Genomic DNA, 22,646 nt, shown 5'->3' with positions numbered 1-22,646 from the left:
GGGGTAACCAACAGATCTTCTCTCTTTTGTTCTTGTCGACAACTTTATAACATACTTGGAAATAGTCTGTTTGTCTTTAGAGAATGTTGACATAATGGTCTTTGAGTCGATCTCTTCTGCTCGAACAACTTGGTTCAAGTCATTCTGATGAAGAAACTTGATAAGCCCAAATCTTATAGAGATTTTAGGGATTTTATTTTATAATATTTGTGCTTAACTAGAATTATTATCCATAATTTTGTGCTTATCTTAATTAAGTTTATAATGATTGTAGATTTGAATAGAAGAGGAAAAAATGCATAATTTGGGAGATAATATGATTTTGTAAGACTTCAAAGGCAACAAAATACCAAGAGGAAGGAAATAAAATATTCTTATAATTTATTCCTTGATAATGTTGAAATTTTGGAAGAAAATTTGTCCGGATATTTAGAGAGGAAGCCTAAAAATTAAAAAATAAAATATTATCTACAATTTTAAACATGAGAAGAGCTTCAAAGATTTAAAGGATGAGGGCCCATGAAGAATTATAAAAGGTAGCGTACGTGAGCAGAAAAGGGAGGTGTAAAAAGAGAAAAAATCAGCGCGGAAGAGAGAGGAAGGGACAGAACAGAGAAGAGAAGGGAGAAGAGAGAAGCGTACAGAGGGAAGAGACAGAAGAAGGCATCGCAGAAGGAGAGGGAAGGAAGAGAGCAGAACAGAGGAGGAGGGCCGTAACAGGAGAGAAGAGGAAGGAAGCACAGAAGAAAAAAGCTACAGTGAAGTAGCGACAACGCCGAAGAAGAATATAAGGGGAGGAAGATTGGAGGACAGAAGCTGAAGGAATTCCTCACACACGCCTAAATCACATAGAATTCCTCTTATTTTCTTTTTTTTTTCTTCTATGAATTTAAATATGAGTTTTCACCTTTATTTTGAATTCATAGAATTATTTTCTTTAGGCTAAGTCCACAATAGGGCCAAACAATACTTTATTTGATATTTGTTTTATTTTCATTATATTATTTTTCTTGATTTTAATTATTGATTGATGTTAGTTTAATATTTCTTGTTAATAGCTTGATCAACTATTTACATGTATGTTGATTAATCACGAATCGGAAGATGATTGATTAAATATAGCAACAAAGACGTCATCAACACATGGTTAAACTGACTAGAAATAGTATTCGGTTTCAGTGTGCGGTTTTAGGTGAAAACTGAAATTCCACGAAGATTTAATGCATTTAGATCTAATTAAATTCAATTAGAAATAATTGGACTGTTAGATTTAAATATGTTTATTAACTCGAGGAATCGTTTAATAAATAAATTTGGGGATTTCACCGTAATTGTCAAGAATTAAATAATTAATTGAATTTTAACACGTGTCAACATAGTAGAGTTTGGTACCGTTGTGTGTCTTAGTTATTTATTTGAATATCTTTATTTGAGATTTAGTAGAAAAAGGATTGATTCGAATTGAATTTGTTGGTACAAATAACCAAATGGCTGACATATTCACAAAAGCATTAGTTTTTGAGAGATTCTCCAACCTTAGGAAATCTCTCAGCATGTGTTCTGCCTAATCATACATAGATGTTGTCTCAGATGTTACAACATCTGACACAACATTTAATTCTGATAAAACACAAATTTACTGTTTTACATTCTATACTGAAAGTCTTATTATTTTTAGCATCTGTCGGACAAAATAATTCCTAACAACATGCATTGTAGTTGCATAAAAACCAATAATTTTTTGTCGATACAATATCACATATCCCAATGAAATTAAATATGATTTTTTTTAAAAAAATACTGCTAATTAAGTGTGTGAATTAAGAATGAGGTGGAATGAAGTAATATAAATAATTATAATTAGATAATTACGAAAATTGAAAAGCATGTGATAAATAATTTACCTTGAATATGTTTTAATTTAAATGATATTATATTCCAACTGACTTGAACCTAAATGACAATGTTAGTTATTGAATTACTAAAAATTTTAACAAAATATACAAACTAAAATAACAAGAAGACATATACATTAGGGATAAATTTATTGTTTATGAGAAATATAACAAAATCTAATACATATGAATCCAACTTCCTAATTCAATTTTTGTACGAAAAAATTAAATATATAATTATTGATAAAAAAAATCTATGTGCCTAACAAAGAAAAAAGCAGACGAATAAAAACTAAAGAACACGCATTAATTATGCTTAGATCGATCAACGAAATACACATTGGATTAATACCAATATGTTTCGTCCATTTTGATTGTTTTATGAAATCGAACTATATTAATTCATTTGATTCAAAAAAGCTCAACATCTTCACATGAAAATGAAAATAATGATCATTGTCAACAAAAATATATTTAAATTAATGTTGTAAATTGAAAGTATACATTTTTTTAAATGTAGTTGTTTTTTTAACATAACCGAAGTCGGAAAACTTCCAAGTCTCCAAAGCAAGATATACAATAAAAAGATTGAACTTCGAGACTCGAGATATAATTATGAAATTAAATCGTCCAACCAAAAAAGGAGAAAGAAAAAAAATTCAAAGTTAGGTATCTGACAAATGACAAAATTACAGAAGTGAGATATAACAGTTAAAACAATACGTATAAGTAGATCGACTCATCAAGTTTTCATTGAAATATGATCCATACAACAAAAAATAATTGTCATTCGTTGGTTATTAGCGGCATCTAAATTAAGTTTTGAATTAGTGGATGCTGTCAAAAAGAGTGGCGATACCAATACTGAACATTGAGATGTAACTCTGGAATTAAAACTCTCAACCATAAAGAATAAAAGTCAAAGTTAAACAGTAAAATGATAAAATAACCACAGTGATACCAAAAGACAAATATAAGACATAATAAAACAAACAAACATAAGACATGAGGACAATTTTAAACAAACAATGAAAAATCACATGTTTACAATAATAATAGATTTTTCATTGAATCAAAATTCTTAAAAAATGTTGTGATTTTTTTATTTTTTTTGATATTCCTATCTAGAGCCGAGGGCAAAAATGTGTTGATTTAATAAACATAAATGTTGTAATTTTTAGGTAACAATAGAATCGAATCAGCATAATGTATCAATACTTTTTATTCAAAATGAAGGTAGTAAGTAGAGGAAAGTCTGAGAAGTTTTGGCTTAGAACCGCAAGGAAAGACATTCCTTTGTCGCCATTGTGAAATCTCACATCATTATTATTCAAGAATTAATTATATAGAAGAGTAATTAACATATTCACGGTTATAAACGTATATTCAATGATTAAGAATACATTCTAAAAAAACGGAGATGACGCGTAAATCATAAAATGATTTTCCCTATTTAATCACTGTTATTTCCCTCACAAACTTGTCAACTTACCATATTGGATACCAAATTCTCATTTTTATTTTTCATTGATCCAACGACTTAATATACATTTACCAAAAAAGCCAAACATAAAACTTCCTATTGGGTTTTTATTCACATAGTAAGTTAGGAAATTAACAAAACACAGTCCTATCTATTCCAAATGCTTTAGCAACATTACACCGACAAATCTCCAGACTTGCAAGTTAACCTGAACAAAACTATATCTATAACCGCAGTATACTTGAGTTGACTCCAACAATAAATTACTTGTACTTTAAATGTCCGAACTATCCTGCTGTATGTACATGGTTCAGATCTGCAGTATTGGCCCAAGAATCAGATAGACCCAAAATGAGGAACAGGTGCAAGGGTGAAATATACTGGTCAAATTCGTCGAACGTTCGATACGAAACATATAATTGGGACGAGGGCATTCTTTGTAACTACCACAGTAAAACATGCACTCATCATAGCAGAAAAGAAATATATGACTCCATGGAAAGTTTGTTTCCCTTCCTTGTCCCCCTCACCTTCACACAGTACTAATATTTCTTGATAACTATAATGACAGAGCTCCTAAAGATAAAGGCATTGTCCGATTGCTTTTTCCCCCATTTAAGAATGTCATCCAGCAGTTTGGGAAGCATATTTCTTTCATTTTGACAAATAACCAAACCAAGAATTAGCATTTTATTTTCCACAATAAAAGTTGAGCAAAGTGAAATCTTGTGCACTCATAATCATGTTGATGAACAACCAAAATTAAAAGCAAAAAGAGAAAGAAAGCCGAAATTAGGCAAATAGAATGGAAAAAAAATTACAGCTGAATCTCTAATTCATTAGGTTGAGAGAATTTACCCATGACATAATTGTATTATTCGCCACCAAAATATTGATACGAAAAATTTTCAGACGCAGGGTTCAATCTCCCAACATCTCCTGAAAGGCCAAAACCATGCATTAGTGTCACCTCTATAACTGAAAATTGAAAAAAAAATTCAGACGTGACACTGATGATATCACCTACCATTGGTTAGCACAACGACGTTATTGGCTTCTGTTTCTATGAAGGGAGTCCTACAAATACTTTCCAATAAATCTGAAATTGCACAAAAGAGCCCAAATCATGTAGTGTCACTATATTGAACTTTTGATAGGTATGCTGAATGCAATTAGGCTGCAACCGAGCCAAGCTGCTTGCGAGCGGCTTGGCCAAATGACTGGTTCCGATCAAGCCCAATTTTTTAATGTGCTAGGCTTGAATAGCTCAAGAAATTTATTTTATGTTTAATGTCTTTATTTTAAAAAATATATTAATAATTAACTATTTTATCCTTAATTTTATGATGTACATATTTTAAAATTAATTTTAATAATTTGAAAGGGAGAGAGAGACCTGAGTTACAATTAAAATCAGTAGCTAACTCGGGCAGACCTAAAGTTTGAGAAATCTGATTTAGAAGTCCATATGAAGAAGCATCACCATCCAAGACCGTGCCATTTAAATGTTGCTCAGTAGCTCCTAAGGGATCGAAAGACGTTACAGATGCATCACACATCAGAGGGCGTGATTCCAGAAAATTGCTCGGTGGAACGATATCGAAAGGGGAACTGCCCGTATAACCAGCTTCTGTCTTGACAATCTTCCTATTCATAGGTGGATCCAATACCACATTTGAGTTTTGAGACATAAACATGTTTGGTGTAACATCAAATTTTCTCCTCTGACCAAACGCATTAATAGTTCCCTCCAGACAGGATTGAATCGGGGTTCCGCAATTATGAAACACAAATTTCTGCTGCATATCATTGGTTGTCAAGGGTCGAGTATAAGGTGTTGTACATGTTGCGGAGAACTCGTGCGCTGTCAGATTGACATACCAATTGAGCTTCTTCAAAAAGGCCAAGTATTCCAAACTTTCAAACAAGTTTCAATGCCACACACACATGCGCAAACACAAAAAAACTTTGGCAATAAAGTTTGGTAAAATGGAAATTTAACTGCCAGCCCTGCACAAATTAACTCTGTAAACCTTAACCCATAAGGTGGCTAACATCTGAACCAGAGTCAATAGACTTGCTAACTCATTACATCCTCATAAAAGACAAGGAACAACATTCTTAATCAATATAAGACTGTTGTCCACTTGAGCCTATAAAAGTTTTGATGCCGCAAGTCATAGAAGAATCAACAAAAGAACCATATTCCGACACATGATGCAAAGAAGCCAACTCATGAATACTATTAAAAAAATCAGCAACATCTCAACCTACCATTGTAAATATCGGTGTAACGCAGCATATTTTGCATTGTGTTTTTCCTGAATTATTGTTTTTGTCAAATATTTGTGCATACATGATTAGTATAGCCACTCATAGTTCTTCTGGATATGTTACTCTTTACCAGAGGGTGTTCCAAGTCATTACATTTATCGTACGTACGTCTGGTCACTGTTATAAGTTTGAGGCATGTATATGTTGACAAACACAGAGTTAGAGTATTTTGGGAAATAAAAAGTCACATTTACGTGTGAGCCTAACTAGTCAAACATAATACTAAAATTATCCAACTAGTCAAACATAATACTAAATTATTCAATTAACTCTAATGAATATGCATATTAGATATTCTGAGGACTCCAGAGCCCGCTATTGTGCAACCGTTTACGGGCTCAAAAGTACTTGTTAAAAGACTGCAGTATCCAACTGATTGTAAAACTCTAACAGCATTAAAGATATTAAATGTATCAAACCAATCTCCATATGTTAAGAAAATAATAATGAAGTTATCCAGAATAAAAATGAGGCAAATAAGAATTAAAAAACATTGAACTAATCACGGTAAAACACTGTCTTACTTGGTGAAATGTTAGTCCCGTTACACGTGAGCAGAGGGGCAACCTCACTAAACCCAATTTGATGCATCAGCTCCACCTGTTCTGAAAGTAACCTGTTGAATTCCATTATTTGGTCCTTCACCAACAACTTAAGATAATAAGCCTTGAAAAAATCTTGATTTTCTTCTTCAAGCCTCTGCCAAACTGGAAAACAAGCACCAAATCATACAAATTGGACAGGCGGGAAGACAAAAATGCATAACTGTATCATCTTCACAAACAAACATGACAGGTAAGCAATCCGGGCAGTTGAAACTGGTACCACATTGACAAATCAGAAATTAAGGGAATTTATCATGAAAAGAGAGGATCCAAAAACAGTGTTATTCAATCATGCACTCACAATTTATGAAAAATATGAAAAGTAAAAAGAAAGCGATACCTAAAAACTGTGATGCCATGACTTTATTAGCATGCAGAGAAACCACTCATTCAAATGAATTGGAAGACGAAACAAACAATAAGAAACTCGATCTTTTAGTCACTAACACAATTTGGGTGTAGGCATTCCAACCTCCGAATATACTTACTCTTTATACATACACAAAGTTTAGTATGATTTCAGCAATTTTGTGCTGTAAATCCACTCTATCTACTGATACCAAGAAGCATCAACAAACAAATAAGTATCATATGTAAAAACAAGACCTTTTTAAAGAAGATGTTAATGGTCCTTTAACATTGAAATTCAGCAACCTTATGGTCCTAGACTCATATTCTTATAAACGTTGATGAGGAATAATGTAAAACATCAATATGCCAAGACTTCAAATAACATTATTCGAAAGAAAAAAAATTGCTTTCGTATTTTAGTATAAAATGTATATATTCATAAATTTGATTTTGAACAAGTTACTTTAATTAAAGAACTCCACAGAAAGATGGCTGAGTTATGAACTTTTTTTTATGAGTATATAAAGATAACAGAGAAATGTGGCATGACACAAATAGAAATTAAAATATGCATGTTATTTTTATTTTATTTAGTAGTTTGTTAACTATATTGTCATGACCCAAGAATTCACAAAATTTACCATTTTTTAACTTATTAAATATTAATATTTAAGCAATAAGTTTCCAACAACATAATCTTAAATATAAAGATCATAAAAAATGTCCAATACTAAATTATAAAATGAAAGATCATCAATATTTTACAAAGACAAGCATATACTTTGAAAATTCTAATGCTGAAATACACACACACACACACACACACATATATATATATTAATTCTATATTTAGAAGACTTGGAAAATATCATAGCTCTAAACATTAAACCAACATCAATTTAACAACAAAGGAATAAATATTCAATACTCAAACTCCAAACGATCCAATGGATTTATATTAAACAAGTTTTGAAAAAATAAAATTATTTTAAACTGATGGAAGACACACGGAGAATGAATCTTTTAAACTTTGACCTTATTATTGAATTTATAATTATTTCCTTTGGGATCCATAAAGACTGATTATCATTTATCCCTCATTTTTACAAATTCTTAAAAAATGGCAAAAAACATGTAATCATATAGGGTTAAAAGGGGTTGATTGACTTCCTTTAATCGAGCCTCCACCCACACATAGAAACCAAGAGCTTAAAATTTAAAAACTTCCAATGTACTTGCTCTTGGTTATTAGTTTAGGAATTCTAATTTGTCAAACTAACATAAGCATAAGCATTCAGGTATTTTATAATTACTGTTTATATTTCTTGAAAACCTAGTTGTAAATACTTGTCAAATACTAACATCTAGTGAGACTCATGCAACCATACTGCACATCTGTGTCCCTTTACTAATCCAAACTCTGACTTGGCCAAAACCCAATACTATTTGAGCAAAACCCTTTGAGTATGAGAGCATCATACCCATCCATTAGCTCCCAGATGACTCTGGAAATGCTTTGGTTTTTTGCAGCCGCTCCTGAAGCAGTTCCTCTCCCCATTACCTAAATAGAACGAAAAATCAGGCTATGATGATTTCTTAATAGTTGTCAGGACATCTATTGGGAGGATTGGATCTGTATACAGTTGAGTTGTGAAGGACAAATCAAAGGTAATCATTAGTAGAAGGTGATCAGGTACGTAATCTTGGGGAAGAGATAACATAAGGCGTGGTCAACAATCTCTAACTCACTGAGGTATACTGAGTTCGATAATAAAAGTGATATTGGGTCAACCAACTTACCACCAGGCACTAGCTCAAGCCCTAGGAGGCCAGGATAGTTGTTAGGACTTGTTGGTGATACACTCCGCGACATTTGCGGCAATGTTGCAACAAATATTCTTAACAATTGCTTACATGAAATTCTAACCAGAATTAAAGTGCATGCTTGAAGCACAAAAACCTTTATGATGTTAGAGCCAATCATATCAAACATCAGACTAAAAAAGTACAAATTTTATTACAGCAGAACACAATAGAGATTTTGAACAAACCAAGAAATTTTGTAAAACATTGTCCATCAGCTAGACATTTGAATATCTACATAATATGATATAGAACAAAAAGTATCCACACGGCCACACGAAGCCACACAATTTCCCTCTCAAGCACACATAAGTCCTTATCATCTGAAATTCTGTTGGTACACTAGTGTTCTCGAAATCCTAAAAGTCAACCACACAAGGATGGGGATTCCTCAAGACAGTCAATTCAAAGGAGGTCCCAGATGTCGGCACAAGATGAAAAATGATGAGAAGAAGAAAAGCACCTTCAAACTTGGAACATGTATCATATGGAAGAAAACACACAAAAATAGAATAATAGGTGTAGAAGGACAGACAAATATAATAAATACAATAAACGCTTCAAAGAAAATGTACACTGCACATATGCACGATAAGACATTCTGCATGGTCCATATATGATCATTATCGATTAACCAATATTAGATCGAAAAGAAAAGAATGAATGCCACAGCATTATTACATTATGTACTTCCAGGATCAGTAATAAATCAATCCAAATGTATGAGTTAAAGAACTCATTGCAATACCTAGTTCAGTCAAACATGGCTCAATATTGTCGTGAATGATAAGAGTACTTATGACTTCTTTTTTGTCCATGTAGTGTTGGAGACACTGTTCTACACGATTTTGCACCTGAGACAAATGTATACCAAAAATCAATACTTAGACAACCGGATAAAATCAGCAAATTTGTGATTATTATGTTCCGAGCACTTGTTTTCCATGAGAGTTAACGAGAATTTTCCTTATACTTTGATCATCTAAGTATGCCCAGAACTAGCACAACAACTTAACAATCAAATACAAGAAACTTTAGAAGGGTGCAAAACTAGACCAAGTGCAGACAAAAATAAATATGCCAATAATGGTTTAACTTGTCTTGCAGAGATTTAACCAGTCATTACTCTCAAAGGTCAGAATTTATGATACTTGTATCTGTCATGTCGGTTACAACCTTTTTATATACATTCTCATAGCATGAATTTAAAACATAAAAATGTTAGTCATATCCTTCAACAATTTTCCAATGTCATTAGAAGTCACAATATGATATATTCACATAAAATGATAAACATGAGTTCCTTCTTTCCTCAACTCTATCCGGTCGGTCTGCATTTCACATTATCCAGCCGTTGTTTTCACAAAACCTGGAAGACCAAGCTTCAAAGGCAACTCTCAGAATCATTTTTGAAAGAGTAAAATCACCCGGTCATAAGTCGAAACCGCCTGACATTGACACAGTTACAGACTTGACCTCGAATATGACATTCATTTGCTTCAGATTATTTTCATGAGACATTACTGACAATATTCAACCTTTTTCCTTTCACAGTTCAAATCAGTTGACAATGCAATTCCTTTGTAATGTAGATACAGTAAGTCATGCGACTTGATTTTAACTCGAAAGCTTACCAGCTGTATATCTTGATTTGTGAGTTTTCTTCCCTCCCCGCTAGACATCTTTGCAATTGCCCCACAGGCACTCAGACTGTGAAGAGCTGTTATTTTTCCACCAATACTTCTAAGACAACACTAATTCTGCACAACTGCAAGTATGGTACCACCACACAATCACACAAACCTATAGTCAGTAAAAAAAAACCGAGTACATAAAACAGAGAAAATGAAATTAAAAATTCACTAGGATTAGATAATAAGCGAAAACCTCAAACAAGTACTCTCAATTCAAGATATCACTACATGTAACCTGTTTCATCAAAATACAGCAATTCTGTTTGCTCATAATCTAAACAGAGAAATATAGATCTTCTAGCCACTAGTTCCTATCCATGCAAGAAACACAGAAGGCACTAATCACCATTTTTCCTTCTCTTTCTTTTTTTTTTTCCCAATATGTTCGTTCAACCGATGACCACATAAAAAAATAATAATAAACACCGAGAGCACGTACGATGGTGAGCCTGAAACATTCCCCCAAAAGAATGGATACAGCTCAAAGTTAGGACTGAAATAAAATCACCACCCAATTGAAGATGGAATCACATTCCCATTTCGAGTCCTGATAACCCAATTTCCTTTTTATCTTAAAAATTGGCATCGGAATAAATTGAATAGAAGGAAATCACTCAATCAAACTTAAAATCATCCATCAATTACATAAAGAGACAATAAATTAGCAAAAATGAAGTGGGCTTTCAGCTTTCTTTCACTTACCACATCAATCTGAGTTGCGACTGAAGATTGTGATTATAGCAACGAGAAGAATTTGATTCAAATGTTTTTTTGAAGAAAGGGGAAAGCTGACGTGGCTACACTCAAAGCTCTTCTTCTTGCTTTTCTTCCGTGGAATTCCACTCTCCACTCGATACCCCTCTCTCACTTTTAATAATTCAATTAATTATAAATAAAAATAAATTTAAACATCCATATCCATACATAACTATACATATCTATATTATATTACCGGTTACTTTGCACACGTGATACGTGTGTACAATATTTTTTATCATTATTGATAGACTAAAGTAAAATTTGAAAAATTATAGAGGGATTAAATTGATATTTGAATTGTTGAAATAAAAAAAATAAAAATAAAAGTGTGTGTTGAAATTTAAAAAAATAAAAAAAATGTAATATTAATATCATATAAAGATAAAGTTGGAGAAAAAATTGGTGTTCTTCCTAGGTGGTTACTACCATGTCCTCACCCTTAATAAAATAGAATATATTAAATGTGAGATCCTTAAAATAACTACCACAGAGGACACTAAAATATTTAATTACATAATTACTCTTCTTAGCTTACTAAAAATCTCTTCAATTCATTTCATAGTTTACATAGAAAAAATCTAAACAAAACTTTCATTTTAAATCAAACAACTCGTCTCAATTGAAAATAATTTCGTGTTAATTGTTTAGTATTATTTGATCAAATTAAAAATAATAATAACACATACAACATGTGTGTATTTTTTACTGGTTAATAATAAATACAGAAATATATTTATCAAATAATATTTCAAATTTTTGGAGCGAAGAGTGCGATGTATATTCACACCACACCACCATAATTCTACATCTCGATAAAATTTAATTGAATATGAAAAGTATGGTGATATGATTGGTCTCTATGCTAAACCATATTAATAAGTATCAAACTCTAAAAAAATAATTATTTTATCTTATCATGTGATTGTGTCAAACCCCACATGGACGACTAAATCCAATAATGAATTAAATTATGAATTTATATGCAAAAGTTAGTTTGAAGTTTTTCAAGTATCAATGACGAAGGGAATCAAGACTAGCCTCTCATCAAGGTTTTAAGAATTTTAGGACAACATATGTTTATTATACAATTTTTATTTTAAAACTAAGATATGTTATTTAATTTTTAAAAGTATACGGAAGAGAAATATTTTAAAAGACCAAATTTTATGTTTTATCAGCCAGCTTGTGGCTTATTTAATAATTATGGTTCAGGTCAAATTTTTTTCCCTATCTAATTTTTCACATTGCAGATGCCTCTCTCCCTTTTTCCGCTAGGTTTTCAAAAATTTCACCCATAGATTAGGAAGATTTTGCATGTGGTTCGTTCGTTTGAAAGTTAGAATCACATTATCAGAATCTGAATTATTTCCTACTAACGATCGAAGACAAGTTTTATTCAATCATTTGAAAGAACTATCCAAACAATATTAAATATTTTGATATTGATGTGTGTATCTCCTCCTTATGTCTATCCTCATCATTTCTATGCAAAATCCTTCTATGAGGCATCTCTGTACACGCCGTCCAAACAACATAACCAACATGCATTTAATGTTTTACATGCAATATGCAACTAGCATTTATATCATGTATCATAAAAGTATTTAAAAAAAATTTAGCATATAAAATATAAAGCAATAAAAACTCATATACTTGATGCGTGACTTCTCGAGCTTCTCGGAGTGACAGTACACATGTAGAGGCCTCGGATATTCGTATGTGAAAATTTGCGGAATTATTTAAAATTTTTCTTTAAAAGTAAATAACTTGCCTCATTCATAAAATAAACTGATAAAAAGGTCTAAATGTTCAAAGTAGCAGCGGAAGTAAAATGTATTCAAAACAACAACTTAAAATGATTCAACAAAATAAAAACTGAGTTTAGAATAAAAATAATAAGTGCTGAAAATGAGGTCCTCGGGTTCCTACTACTGCCGACCCAAGATGGCTCACTGGTTCCCGCCCTCGGTCCCGACCTCATCAGTACCTACAACAATCAAGTCTAGTGAGTCTAAAGGCTCATCATGCATATATCATGGATAACAAGTAAAAATATCGTAAAATCTGGCGTAATGTAAAATATCATATCATAGAGCGTAACGTGAAAAGTCGTGCCATGAATAATTATAAATACGTGCATAACTGAAAATCGTAACTGAAATATTTGCTCCATAGAGCCCTGTCATGAAATAGCATATCATAATTTTTTGTTGAGAATATGTTCTACGCAAGTGGCCCATAACATGAACTGAATCGTCTGATCAGACTAAACCACAGTATACTGGGTGGTAGAGATCATCACAGCCCTTGGACTGGATATCTGTACCCATACATGAACATGAACCGGTCAGTAGCCACCGGATGAAGTAATAATCCCATAAGCTGCAATCTCATGAGTGTGAAGTGGCCACAAGACATATCGCATATATCTCAAAAATAAACTTTTATATTTATGCACGTAATATAATTGAATTCTTGAGTTATTTTACCAATTGGGTTGGATCGTTCCCAGGCTCGCTGCGACCTAATTCTAACGTGAAAGACATGCAAATAACTTAAGTTGACCACCGCTTCAAAATCGAACTAAAAACGAAACTATTAAGCCCAACAAACTTAATATTTAACCATGACTCCGTACCAACCCGAACCAACATCGAACCATCATTTAGTCATGATTAAAATACACCTAAAATACTGGAAAATAATTACCAAGGGCAGTAATACACGAAAATTGTGCATGGAGGCCAAAATCATGAAACGCTCTTTCGAGAGTCACTTTGGCACATCGCACCGTAAATTATCGTACGACCTCTAAACTTAACCAAATCACAAACGGCCAAAAACATGACCTTCCTAACTCAATAAGGCACTGTCCAGTCCAAGACCATAAGCTAAAAGCCAACCAAGAACTCAAACGAGCATCTGGACCGAAGCACAAAGTTGCTGTCAAGAAAATCACAGCAGCAGCGGTTGCGCTTCCTTGCGTCGTTTGCAAGGCTAATGGCCATTTGGGCATGAACCACCGACCACAGCCTCTTACCAACATCCTAAGGTACGGTTTGAACCATGGCTAAGAGCCCTAGGCCAACCACAAATCCAGCAAACACCTACGACAATACAAGCTTCACCCGAGAACACACACATGGCACGCGTGGAGGTGTTGCTTGTTTTGCTGTCAAATGAAGGATCCAATGGCTATAAGGTTAACCATGGTCCATGCTAGACATGCTAAGGTGTTGCATGAGTCATGGCTAAGGGCTAGAAGCCAATCACAACCCACTTGACACCATAAATTTGAAACTCAACACACACAACCAAAACCTGAAAATGAATACCGATGGGGCGTTGTTCTTGTTCTATTTTTTTAAAACCGATGGGAACGTGAACCAAGCCATGAAAGGGCATCTTGGTCACATCCTAGGCATGTCAAGGAAGGGTTCCAACCATGGTTACAGGCCCAAAAGCCAACCAAGATTCGAACCTCCCTGTACAAACCGAAAACCAGAATTTCGAGACACCAAAATGCACCATGGACGAGTTGCTGTCCATTCGTGTTGCTGGGGGGGGGGGGGGGTGGGAGGGCTTTAACCAATGTACAAATCCCTTCCTAACACACCCTATATCATGCCTATAAGCAGCCTTGAGCCCCTGGAAATCGAGCCAACCCTGAAACCACAAAAACATCAAAACCGTGAGAGCATAGGTGGAAACCGAAAAATTCTGCACCATATTTTCGAAAATTCCTTGACATGATTTCGGTTTTGCTTCAAAATTTAAGAACAAATATGGTTTAAAAATATGTATATGTCTTGATTGAAGAGCAAGGGATAATATAAACATGCCTTGGATTTGTTTGAAACGAAAACAAATCAATACGACGACGCGGCGCGGCGGAGACGGAGTCCTCTTTTCTTACTTGTTTTTCTCTCTTATTTTCTCTCAAGCACCTCACGATTTTCCTCTCTGAAAATGCTCTGGAATTTCAAGAATGGTGAGGGAGAAAATGTCTAGGAAATGAATGGGAAGGTTGCAAAATAGATGGGAGATTAAATGGCAAGATCAAATCTTTTCTATCCTAGAGTTTGAGAGATAAGAAAGTTGCTATGATATCAAAGGATTTGAGGGATAATTGAGGGGTGAATGGCCGATTATTAGTCTAGGTGCAAGGTAGAAATATTGCTTATTTATTAATTATTGAAGATTAAATGGTGAGGGAATTATCTCCAAGAAAAGATTAAGGAAAAAATCAAAATGGTGAGTTGCCAAATACATATAAAATCTTTTATGAGGTGGCCGAATTTTGCTTGGTCATGGAGGAAAAATATTGCTTAAATAATGTATTTTAAATCTTTAGAGTTTTATCTACCCATTAAATATTTTAGTGAATTAATAAATTAATTATTGAACCTAAAAGAATTTATTTACTACTTATCTCAAATTAATTAAATACATCCTTTAAACATCCTTTTACATTAAAATAACTTATTATTTATCTTAAATAAATTCTAGGAATGTTTTCTTAGTATTAAATTTTGCTTTCGTACTCCAACTCCAGTCCGGCCTCACCTATTTAACTGAAAAGATAAAACTGTACTCATGCGACTTAAAATAAATAATCAAAACTAAATAACTTTAAAATGCCTAAAAAATAAAGAAATCATTTTTAATTTAAATACTAGAAATTATGCATGGCTTATACGTAGTCTGGTTTAACGGGTTCTACAACTCTCCCCCCCCTTAAAAGAAATTTCGTCCTCGAAATTAAAACTTACCGAATAACTCGGGATATCGACTCCTCATCTCTGGTTCAGACTCCCACGAAGCTTCCTCCTCTGAATGATTAAGCCCTTTGACTTTCACTCGCTTAACCAGCTTGTTCCGAAGCTTCTTCTCCTGTCTGTCTAAGATCTGCACTGGTCTTTCTTCATAAGACAGGTTTGGAGTGAGCTGCAACGGCTCAAAGTTCAAGACATACGAAGGATTTGCCATATACTTCCTCAGCATAGAGACGTGGAACACATTGTGTACTCCGGCCAGATTCGGCGGAAGAGCAACACGATAAGCTAGCGTCCCAACCCTGTCGAGGATCTCAAAGGGTCCGATGAATCTCGGACTGAGCTTTCCTTTCTTCCCGAACCGCATGACACCTTTCATAGGTGCTACCTTCACAAAAACATGGTCGCCCACGGCAAACTCTAGATCTCTCCTCCTCTGATCCGCATAGCTCTTCTGTCGGCTCTGAGCAGTCCTCATCCTATCACGGATTTTGACTACTACATCGGCAGCCTGCTGAATAATCTCTGGACCCAACTCTGCTCTTTCCCCTACTTCATCCCTGTGAATAGGTGATCTGCACTTATGACCATACAGTGCTTCATACGGAGCCATACCTATAGACGACTAAAACTGTTGTTATATGTGAACTCTACCAATGACAAGTTCGACTCCCAACTCCCTGAGAAGTTGATGACACAAGCACGGAGAAGATCTTCCAAAATCTGGATAACTCTCTCTGACTGCCCATCTGTCTGAGGGTGGAAAGCTGTGCTAAACAACAACTTCGTACCCACTGCTGAATGCAGACTCTTCCAAAATGCGGAAGTGAATCTAGGATCTCTGTCCAACACTATAGAAACGGAAATACCGTGAAGTCTGACTATCTCTCGGATATACAACTCTGCATACTGAATCATGGTGAAAGTGGTCTTGATAGGCAAGAAGTGTGCTGATTTGGTAAGACGATCGACAATCACCCAGATAGCATTTGATCCTCTGACTGACTTCGGCAAACCGGTCACGAAGTCCATGGTTAGGGATGTAAATGAATCAAACCGTTTGCGAGCTATTCGAAGCTCGGCTCGATAAAAAGCTCATTTGAGTTTGTTTGTTAATCATATCAAACCAAGCCCAAGCTCGATTTTGAGCTCGAAAATTTAATCAAACCAAGCTCAAGCCTATGAGCTCGCAAACATGTTTGATAATAGGCTCGCGAGCTCGGCTCGTTTAGGTGGCTCGTACTCGAGCTCCAGCGCGGCTCGTTTTGGTGGCTCGCAAACAAGATTTTGGAATATTCAATAATATACTGACTTATGTTTTTTTTAGCTCTTATTGTGTCGTTTTGGTTATTTATGAATGAATTTATATTTTTATGTCTGATTTAAAATTAGTTTATAGATATATTTAATTTTTAACAAGCTCAATTCAAACTCAAACTCGAGCTCAATTCTATGCTTATCGAGCTCGAAAACGAGACGAGCTCAAGCCAGGCTTGTTAAACATGATAAACGAGCTATTAATGAATCAAGCTCGAGTCTGGCTTGATTAACATTCTAAACGAGCTTTTAACGAGCCGAGCTCGAGCTTTTCTCGAGCTCGGTAATTTCAATACAAACCGAGCTCGAGCCTGATAATAGAAGCTCGAATCGAGCTCGAGCTCGAACTCGAGCCTGATAATAGAAGCTCGAATCGAGCTCGAGCTCGAACTCGAGCCTCAAACAATCTTAAACAAACCAAGCTCAAGCCTGATACTGTTTGGTTTGGTTTGGATCGTTTACATCCCTATCCATGATAATATTCTCCCACTTCCACTCGGGAATAGGAAGAGGCTTGAGTGTATCTGTTGGTCTCTGATGCTCCGCTTTCACTAGCTGACACGTCAGACACTCGGATACAAAATATCTGATATCCTTCTTCATTCCGGGCCACCAATACAACAACTGCAGATCTTTGTACATCTTCGTACTCCCAGGATAAATAGAGTACGGCGACATGTGGGCCTCGGATAAAATATCTGCTCGAATAGAATCACTGCTAGGAACCCACATTTTGTCTCGATATCTCACAATGTCGTCGCTAACTGTATACAAGATACTGCCCTTGGCCTCATCTCTCTGCTTCCACTTTGTCAACTGCTCATCTGCTGACTGCCCACTGCGAATACGGTCTAGAAGGGAAGACTGAATCGTCAAAGTAGATAGACGGGGAACTCTACCTCGAGGATATGTCTCTAGATCAAACCTCTGCATCTCAGACTGAAGAGGCCTCGAAATCGCCAAATGAGCCATCACTGCGACTTTCCTGCTCAGTGTTGCCCGGTTGGTAGCTAATGTCACAGTCATAGTCCTTCACTAGCTCCAACCAACGCCTCTGACGCATATTCAGCTCTTTCTACGTAAAGAAGTACTTGAGGCTCTTATGGTCGGTAAAGATCTGGCACTTCTCTCCGTACAAATAATGCTTCCAGATCTTCAAGGCAAAAGCTACGGCTGCCAACTCTAGATCGTGGGTAGGGTAATTCTTCTCATGGGTCTTCAACTAACGAGAAGAATACGCTATCACCTCCCCTTGCTGCATCAACACTGCGCCTAGACCGAGCTTCGAAGCATCGGTATACAAAACAAAGTCTCCGGGCCCTGACGGCATGGCCAAAACTGGCGCTGGTATAAGAGCTTGCTTCAAAGTATCGAAGCTCTTCTGACAATCATCGCTCCACACAAATTTAACATTCTTCTTTGTCAACGACGTGAGTGGAACTGCGATAGAGGAGAATCCCTGAATAAACTTCCGATAATATCCTGCTAGCCCAAGGAAACTACGGATTTCTGATGCATTCTGCGGCACAACCCAATCTCTGACTACTGCGACTTTCGCTGGGTCTACCTCGATACCGCTGCTAGAAATGATGTGGCCTAAGAACGCCACCTTCTCTAACCAGAACTCGCACTTACTGAACTTTGCGAATAACTTATGCTTCTGTAGGGTCTGCAAAACTGCGGTCAGATGTCTGCTGTGATACTCTTGATTCTTTGAGTAGACGAGAATGTCGTCTATGAATACTATCACAAACTGATCAAGATACGGCTGAAATACGCGACTCATGAGATCCATGAAGATCGCTGGCGCATTCGTCAAACCGAACAACATCACAAAGAACTCGAAATGGCCATAACGAGTCCTAAAAGCAGTCTTGAGAACATCGGCGTCTTTCACCCTCAACTGGTGATAACCCGAACGCAGATCGATCTTAGAGAATACTGAAGCTCCCTGTAACTGATCAAATAGATCTTCAATCCTCGGAAATGGGTATTTGTTCTTCACTGTAACCCTGTTCAACTCCGTAATCAATGCAAAGCCTCATCGTACCATCCTTCTTCTTCACAAACAATACTGGCGCGCCCCATGGTGAAAAACTCGGGCGAATGAACTCCTCGTCAAGAAGTTCCTGAATCTGCATTTTAAGTTCTGCCATCTTTGTCGGTGCTAATCGGTACGATGCTTTTGAGATCGGAGCCGTACCTGGCATAAGCTCAATAGAAAACTCCACCTCTCGCTCGGGTGGCATACCAGAGACGTAATCAGGATATACGTCTAGAAAATCCCTAACAATTGGGACATCGGAGGCTGACTGACTGGGTGCCTCGGGAACGGATATAAAAGTTGCCAAAAATGCTCGACACCCTCTATGCATGAGCTTCCTAGCCTGGACACAAGATATCAAACCTATAAAAAATGCTCCATCCCAGGCGGTCGGACTAGAACAGATCTCCGCTGGAAGTCGATCAAAACTCTATTCCTTAATAGCCAGTCTATCCCCAGGATAATGTCAAACTCTGGCATCGACAAAACGATAAGATCCGCATAAACAAGATTGCCATGAAGCTCGAGGTCTATGTCTCGAATCAAATTAGTAGCTGCCATCTCCTCTCCCGAAGGCAGCACTACTGAATAGGCTATATCTAGCCCAATGGTCTTGACCTTGAGAAAATTAGCAAAGGCCTCCGAGATGAATGAATGAGTAGCCCCTAAATCTATCAATGATTTCGTAGCTGAACCCGCTATAAAAATTCTCCCTGAAAGATTGGAACGTCAAGCTGAACCCAATAGTCACAAGAACTAACCTATAGACATGCGAAGGTCAAAGTTCTTCTAACCTATATTCTCGAAAGTAACACTGATTAGAGCATGCAATCCTATCATCAATTCTATGTTCAAAATCTTGACCCAAATCCCCGAAACAATAACTTTCAAATATAAACTTAAAGCTTTAAAATACTTGTCATGAGCATGGTCTCCGGGTTCATCTCCGCTGCATGGAGAGCAAAGACTCTGCCTTGGGTAGGCAGACTGCCCTGCGGGCATTGCTGCAGCAAGTGGTCTGGACTACCACACTTGTAACACTTCCCTGAACCATACATACACTCTCCAGCATGGCGGCGTGTGCACCTAGGGCAGACTGGGTGCTCAAAAGTCCTCGGGACTACGCGTCCCCGCTGCTGCTGCTGTCCTCTGTTCCTGGGTGGGCCGTGGAAAGGCCTCTTATTATGTGGCTGCTGCTGAGGAGGAGGGCGGTGTGGCACTTGGACTGGTCGCTTGCCCTGGCGGTCTCTTTCTATATCCTGCTGATCCTGCTCTGCAGCTAGAGCTCTGGAGACAGCGACATCATACTTAGTAGGGCCAGCCACCCTAACATCATGGCGCAAGATCGGCCATAGACCATCCAGAAAGTGTCTCAGCTTTGCTCCGGCATCGTTGGCAATCAGGGGCACAAAATGACAACCCCTCTCAAACTTACGAATGAACTCCGTAACCGTCATATCTCCCTGTCTCAGGTCATGAACTCCCTGGTCAACCTGGCACGCACCTCTTCAGTAAAATATTTCGAGTAGAATACCTCGGTGAAGCGCGTCCAGCTCAGAGTAGCCAAGTTCAGGGCTACGGATGCTCCTTCCCACCATAAGCGGGCATCTCCTCCAAATAGATAGGTCGCACACTGACCCTATCCTCGTCTCTAAGCTCCATGAACTCGAAGATAACCTCGAGGAACTTAATCCAGCCCTCGGCAATCATAGGATCTGAAGTCCCTGAGAACTCCTTCGGTCTCATCTTTATGAACCGCTCATAGGTAGCCTCAGGCCCTGCCGGCCTGGTTGCCACAGCATTGTTCCCCGCAAACTGTGCGAAGAATTGAGTCATCCCAGCTAACATCTGGGCATTCATGTCCGGTGGAGGTGGAGGTGGTAAATCTCTCTCCTGCCTCTGATTCTCACCGTCCTCCTGGCGAGGCTCATCATCTCTCGTGCGCTCAAGAATGCGTCTGGTAGGCATACTGTTCCATACATAACCCATACGTAACTAACATGCATAATCTCTATTATTTCTTTAAATTTAAATAAATACTGCGTAATCAAAAGCTGAACGTAAAATATTTCATGAAAACATGCTGTTAAAATATTTCATGCTTTAAAAGAAATTCGTAAACGTAAAACTTACAGACCAAAGACGTGACTTTGTGAGCTTCTCGAGGTCAGTAGTAGTACAACCCTTTACAGAACACAGGCTCTGATACCAACTGTAGAGGCCTCGGATATTCGTATTTGAAAATTTGAGGAATTATTTAAAATTTTTCTTTAAAAGTAAATAACTTGCCTCATTCATAAATTAAACTGATAAAAAGGTCTAAATGTTCAAAGTAGCAGCGGAAGTAAAATGTATTCAAAACAACAACTTAAAATGATTCAACAAAATAAAAACTGAGTTTAGAATAAAAATAATAAGTGCTGAAAATGAGGTCCTCGGGTTCCTACTACTGCCGACCCAAGATGGCTCACTGGTTCCCGCCCTCGGTCCCGACCTCATCAGTATCTACAACAATCAAGTCTAGTGAGTCTAAAGGCTCAGCATGCATATATCATGGATAACAAGTAAAAATATCGTAAAATCTGGCGTAATGTAAAATATCATATCATAGAGCGTAACGTGAAAAGTCGTGCCATGAATAATTATAAATACGTGCATAACTGAAAATCGTAACTGAAATGTTTGCTCCATAGAGCCCTGTCATGAAATAACATATCATAATTTTCTGTTGAGAATATGTTCTACGCAAGTGGCCCATAACATGAACTGAATCGTCTGATCAGACTAAACCACAGTATACTGGGTGGTAGAGATCATCACAGCCCTTGGACTGGATATCTGTACCCATACATGAACATGAACCGGTCAGTAGCCACCGGATGAAGTAATAATCCCATAAGCTGCAATCTCATGAGTGTGAAGTGGCCACAAGACATATCGCATATATCTCAAAAATAAACTTTTATATTTATGCACGTAATATAATTGAATTCTTGAGTTATTTTACCAATTGGGTTGGATCGTTCCCAGGCTCGCTGCGACCTAATTCTAACGTGAAAGACATGCAAATAACTTAAGTTGACCACCGCTTCAAAATCGAACTAAAAACGAAACTATTAAGCCCAACAAACTTAATATTTAACCATGACTCCGTACCAACCCGAACCAACATCGAACCATCATTTAGTCATGATTAAAATACACCTAAAATACTGGAAAATAATTACCAAGGGCTGTAATACACGAAAATTGTGCATGGAGGCCAAAATCATGAAACGCTCTTTCGAGATTCACTTTGGCACATCGCACCGTAAATTATCGTACGACCTCTAAACTTAAGAAAATAACAAACAGCCAAAAACATGACCTTCCTAACTCAATAAGGCACTGTCCAGTCCAAGGCCATAGGCTAAAAGCCAACCAAGAACTCAAACGAGCCTCTGGACCGAAGCACAAAGTTGCTGTCAAGAAAATCACAGCAGCAGCGGTTGCGCTTCCTTGCGTCGGTTGCAAGGCTAATGGCCAT

General features: G+C 36.6%; 1 protein-coding gene across 8 annotated transcripts; it reads right to left on the bottom strand.

Moving 5' to 3' along the window:
• Positions 1 to 3,465: 3,465 nt before the first annotated feature.
• On the bottom strand, positions 3,466 to 11,088 carry LOC142529284 (uncharacterized). Of its 8 annotated transcripts, none has more exons than XM_075634775.1 (8): positions 10,928 to 11,088; positions 10,166 to 10,334; positions 9,280 to 9,385; positions 6,237 to 6,419; positions 4,775 to 5,242; positions 4,406 to 4,477; positions 4,237 to 4,317; positions 3,466 to 3,694 (listed from the first exon to the last, which is right to left on the bottom strand). In XM_075634775.1, exons 2-7 carry the CDS (start codon positions 10,211 to 10,213, stop codon positions 4,253 to 4,255), a joined length of 942 nt encoding a protein of 313 aa, XP_075490890.1. In that variant the 5' UTR covers positions 10,214 to 10,334; positions 10,928 to 11,088; the 3' UTR covers positions 3,466 to 3,694; positions 4,237 to 4,252. The 8 variants fall into 8 exon arrangements, with proteins under 8 accessions (XP_075490890.1, XP_075490896.1, XP_075490893.1 ...); XM_075634781.1 differs by having other exon boundaries at positions 4,784 to 5,242; XM_075634778.1 differs by having other exon boundaries at positions 10,166 to 10,299.
• Positions 11,089 to 22,646: the final 11,558 nt, after the last annotated feature.

This window comes from Primulina tabacum, chromosome 16 (assembly GCF_025594145.1).
Source record: "Primulina tabacum isolate GXHZ01 chromosome 16, ASM2559414v2, whole genome shotgun sequence".
In the NCBI taxonomy this organism is placed as follows: domain Eukaryota; kingdom Viridiplantae; phylum Streptophyta; class Magnoliopsida; order Lamiales; family Gesneriaceae; genus Primulina; species Primulina tabacum.
The sequence above is the reverse complement of the archived record's forward strand: the minus strand, read 5'-3'. Positions and strand labels throughout refer to the sequence as shown.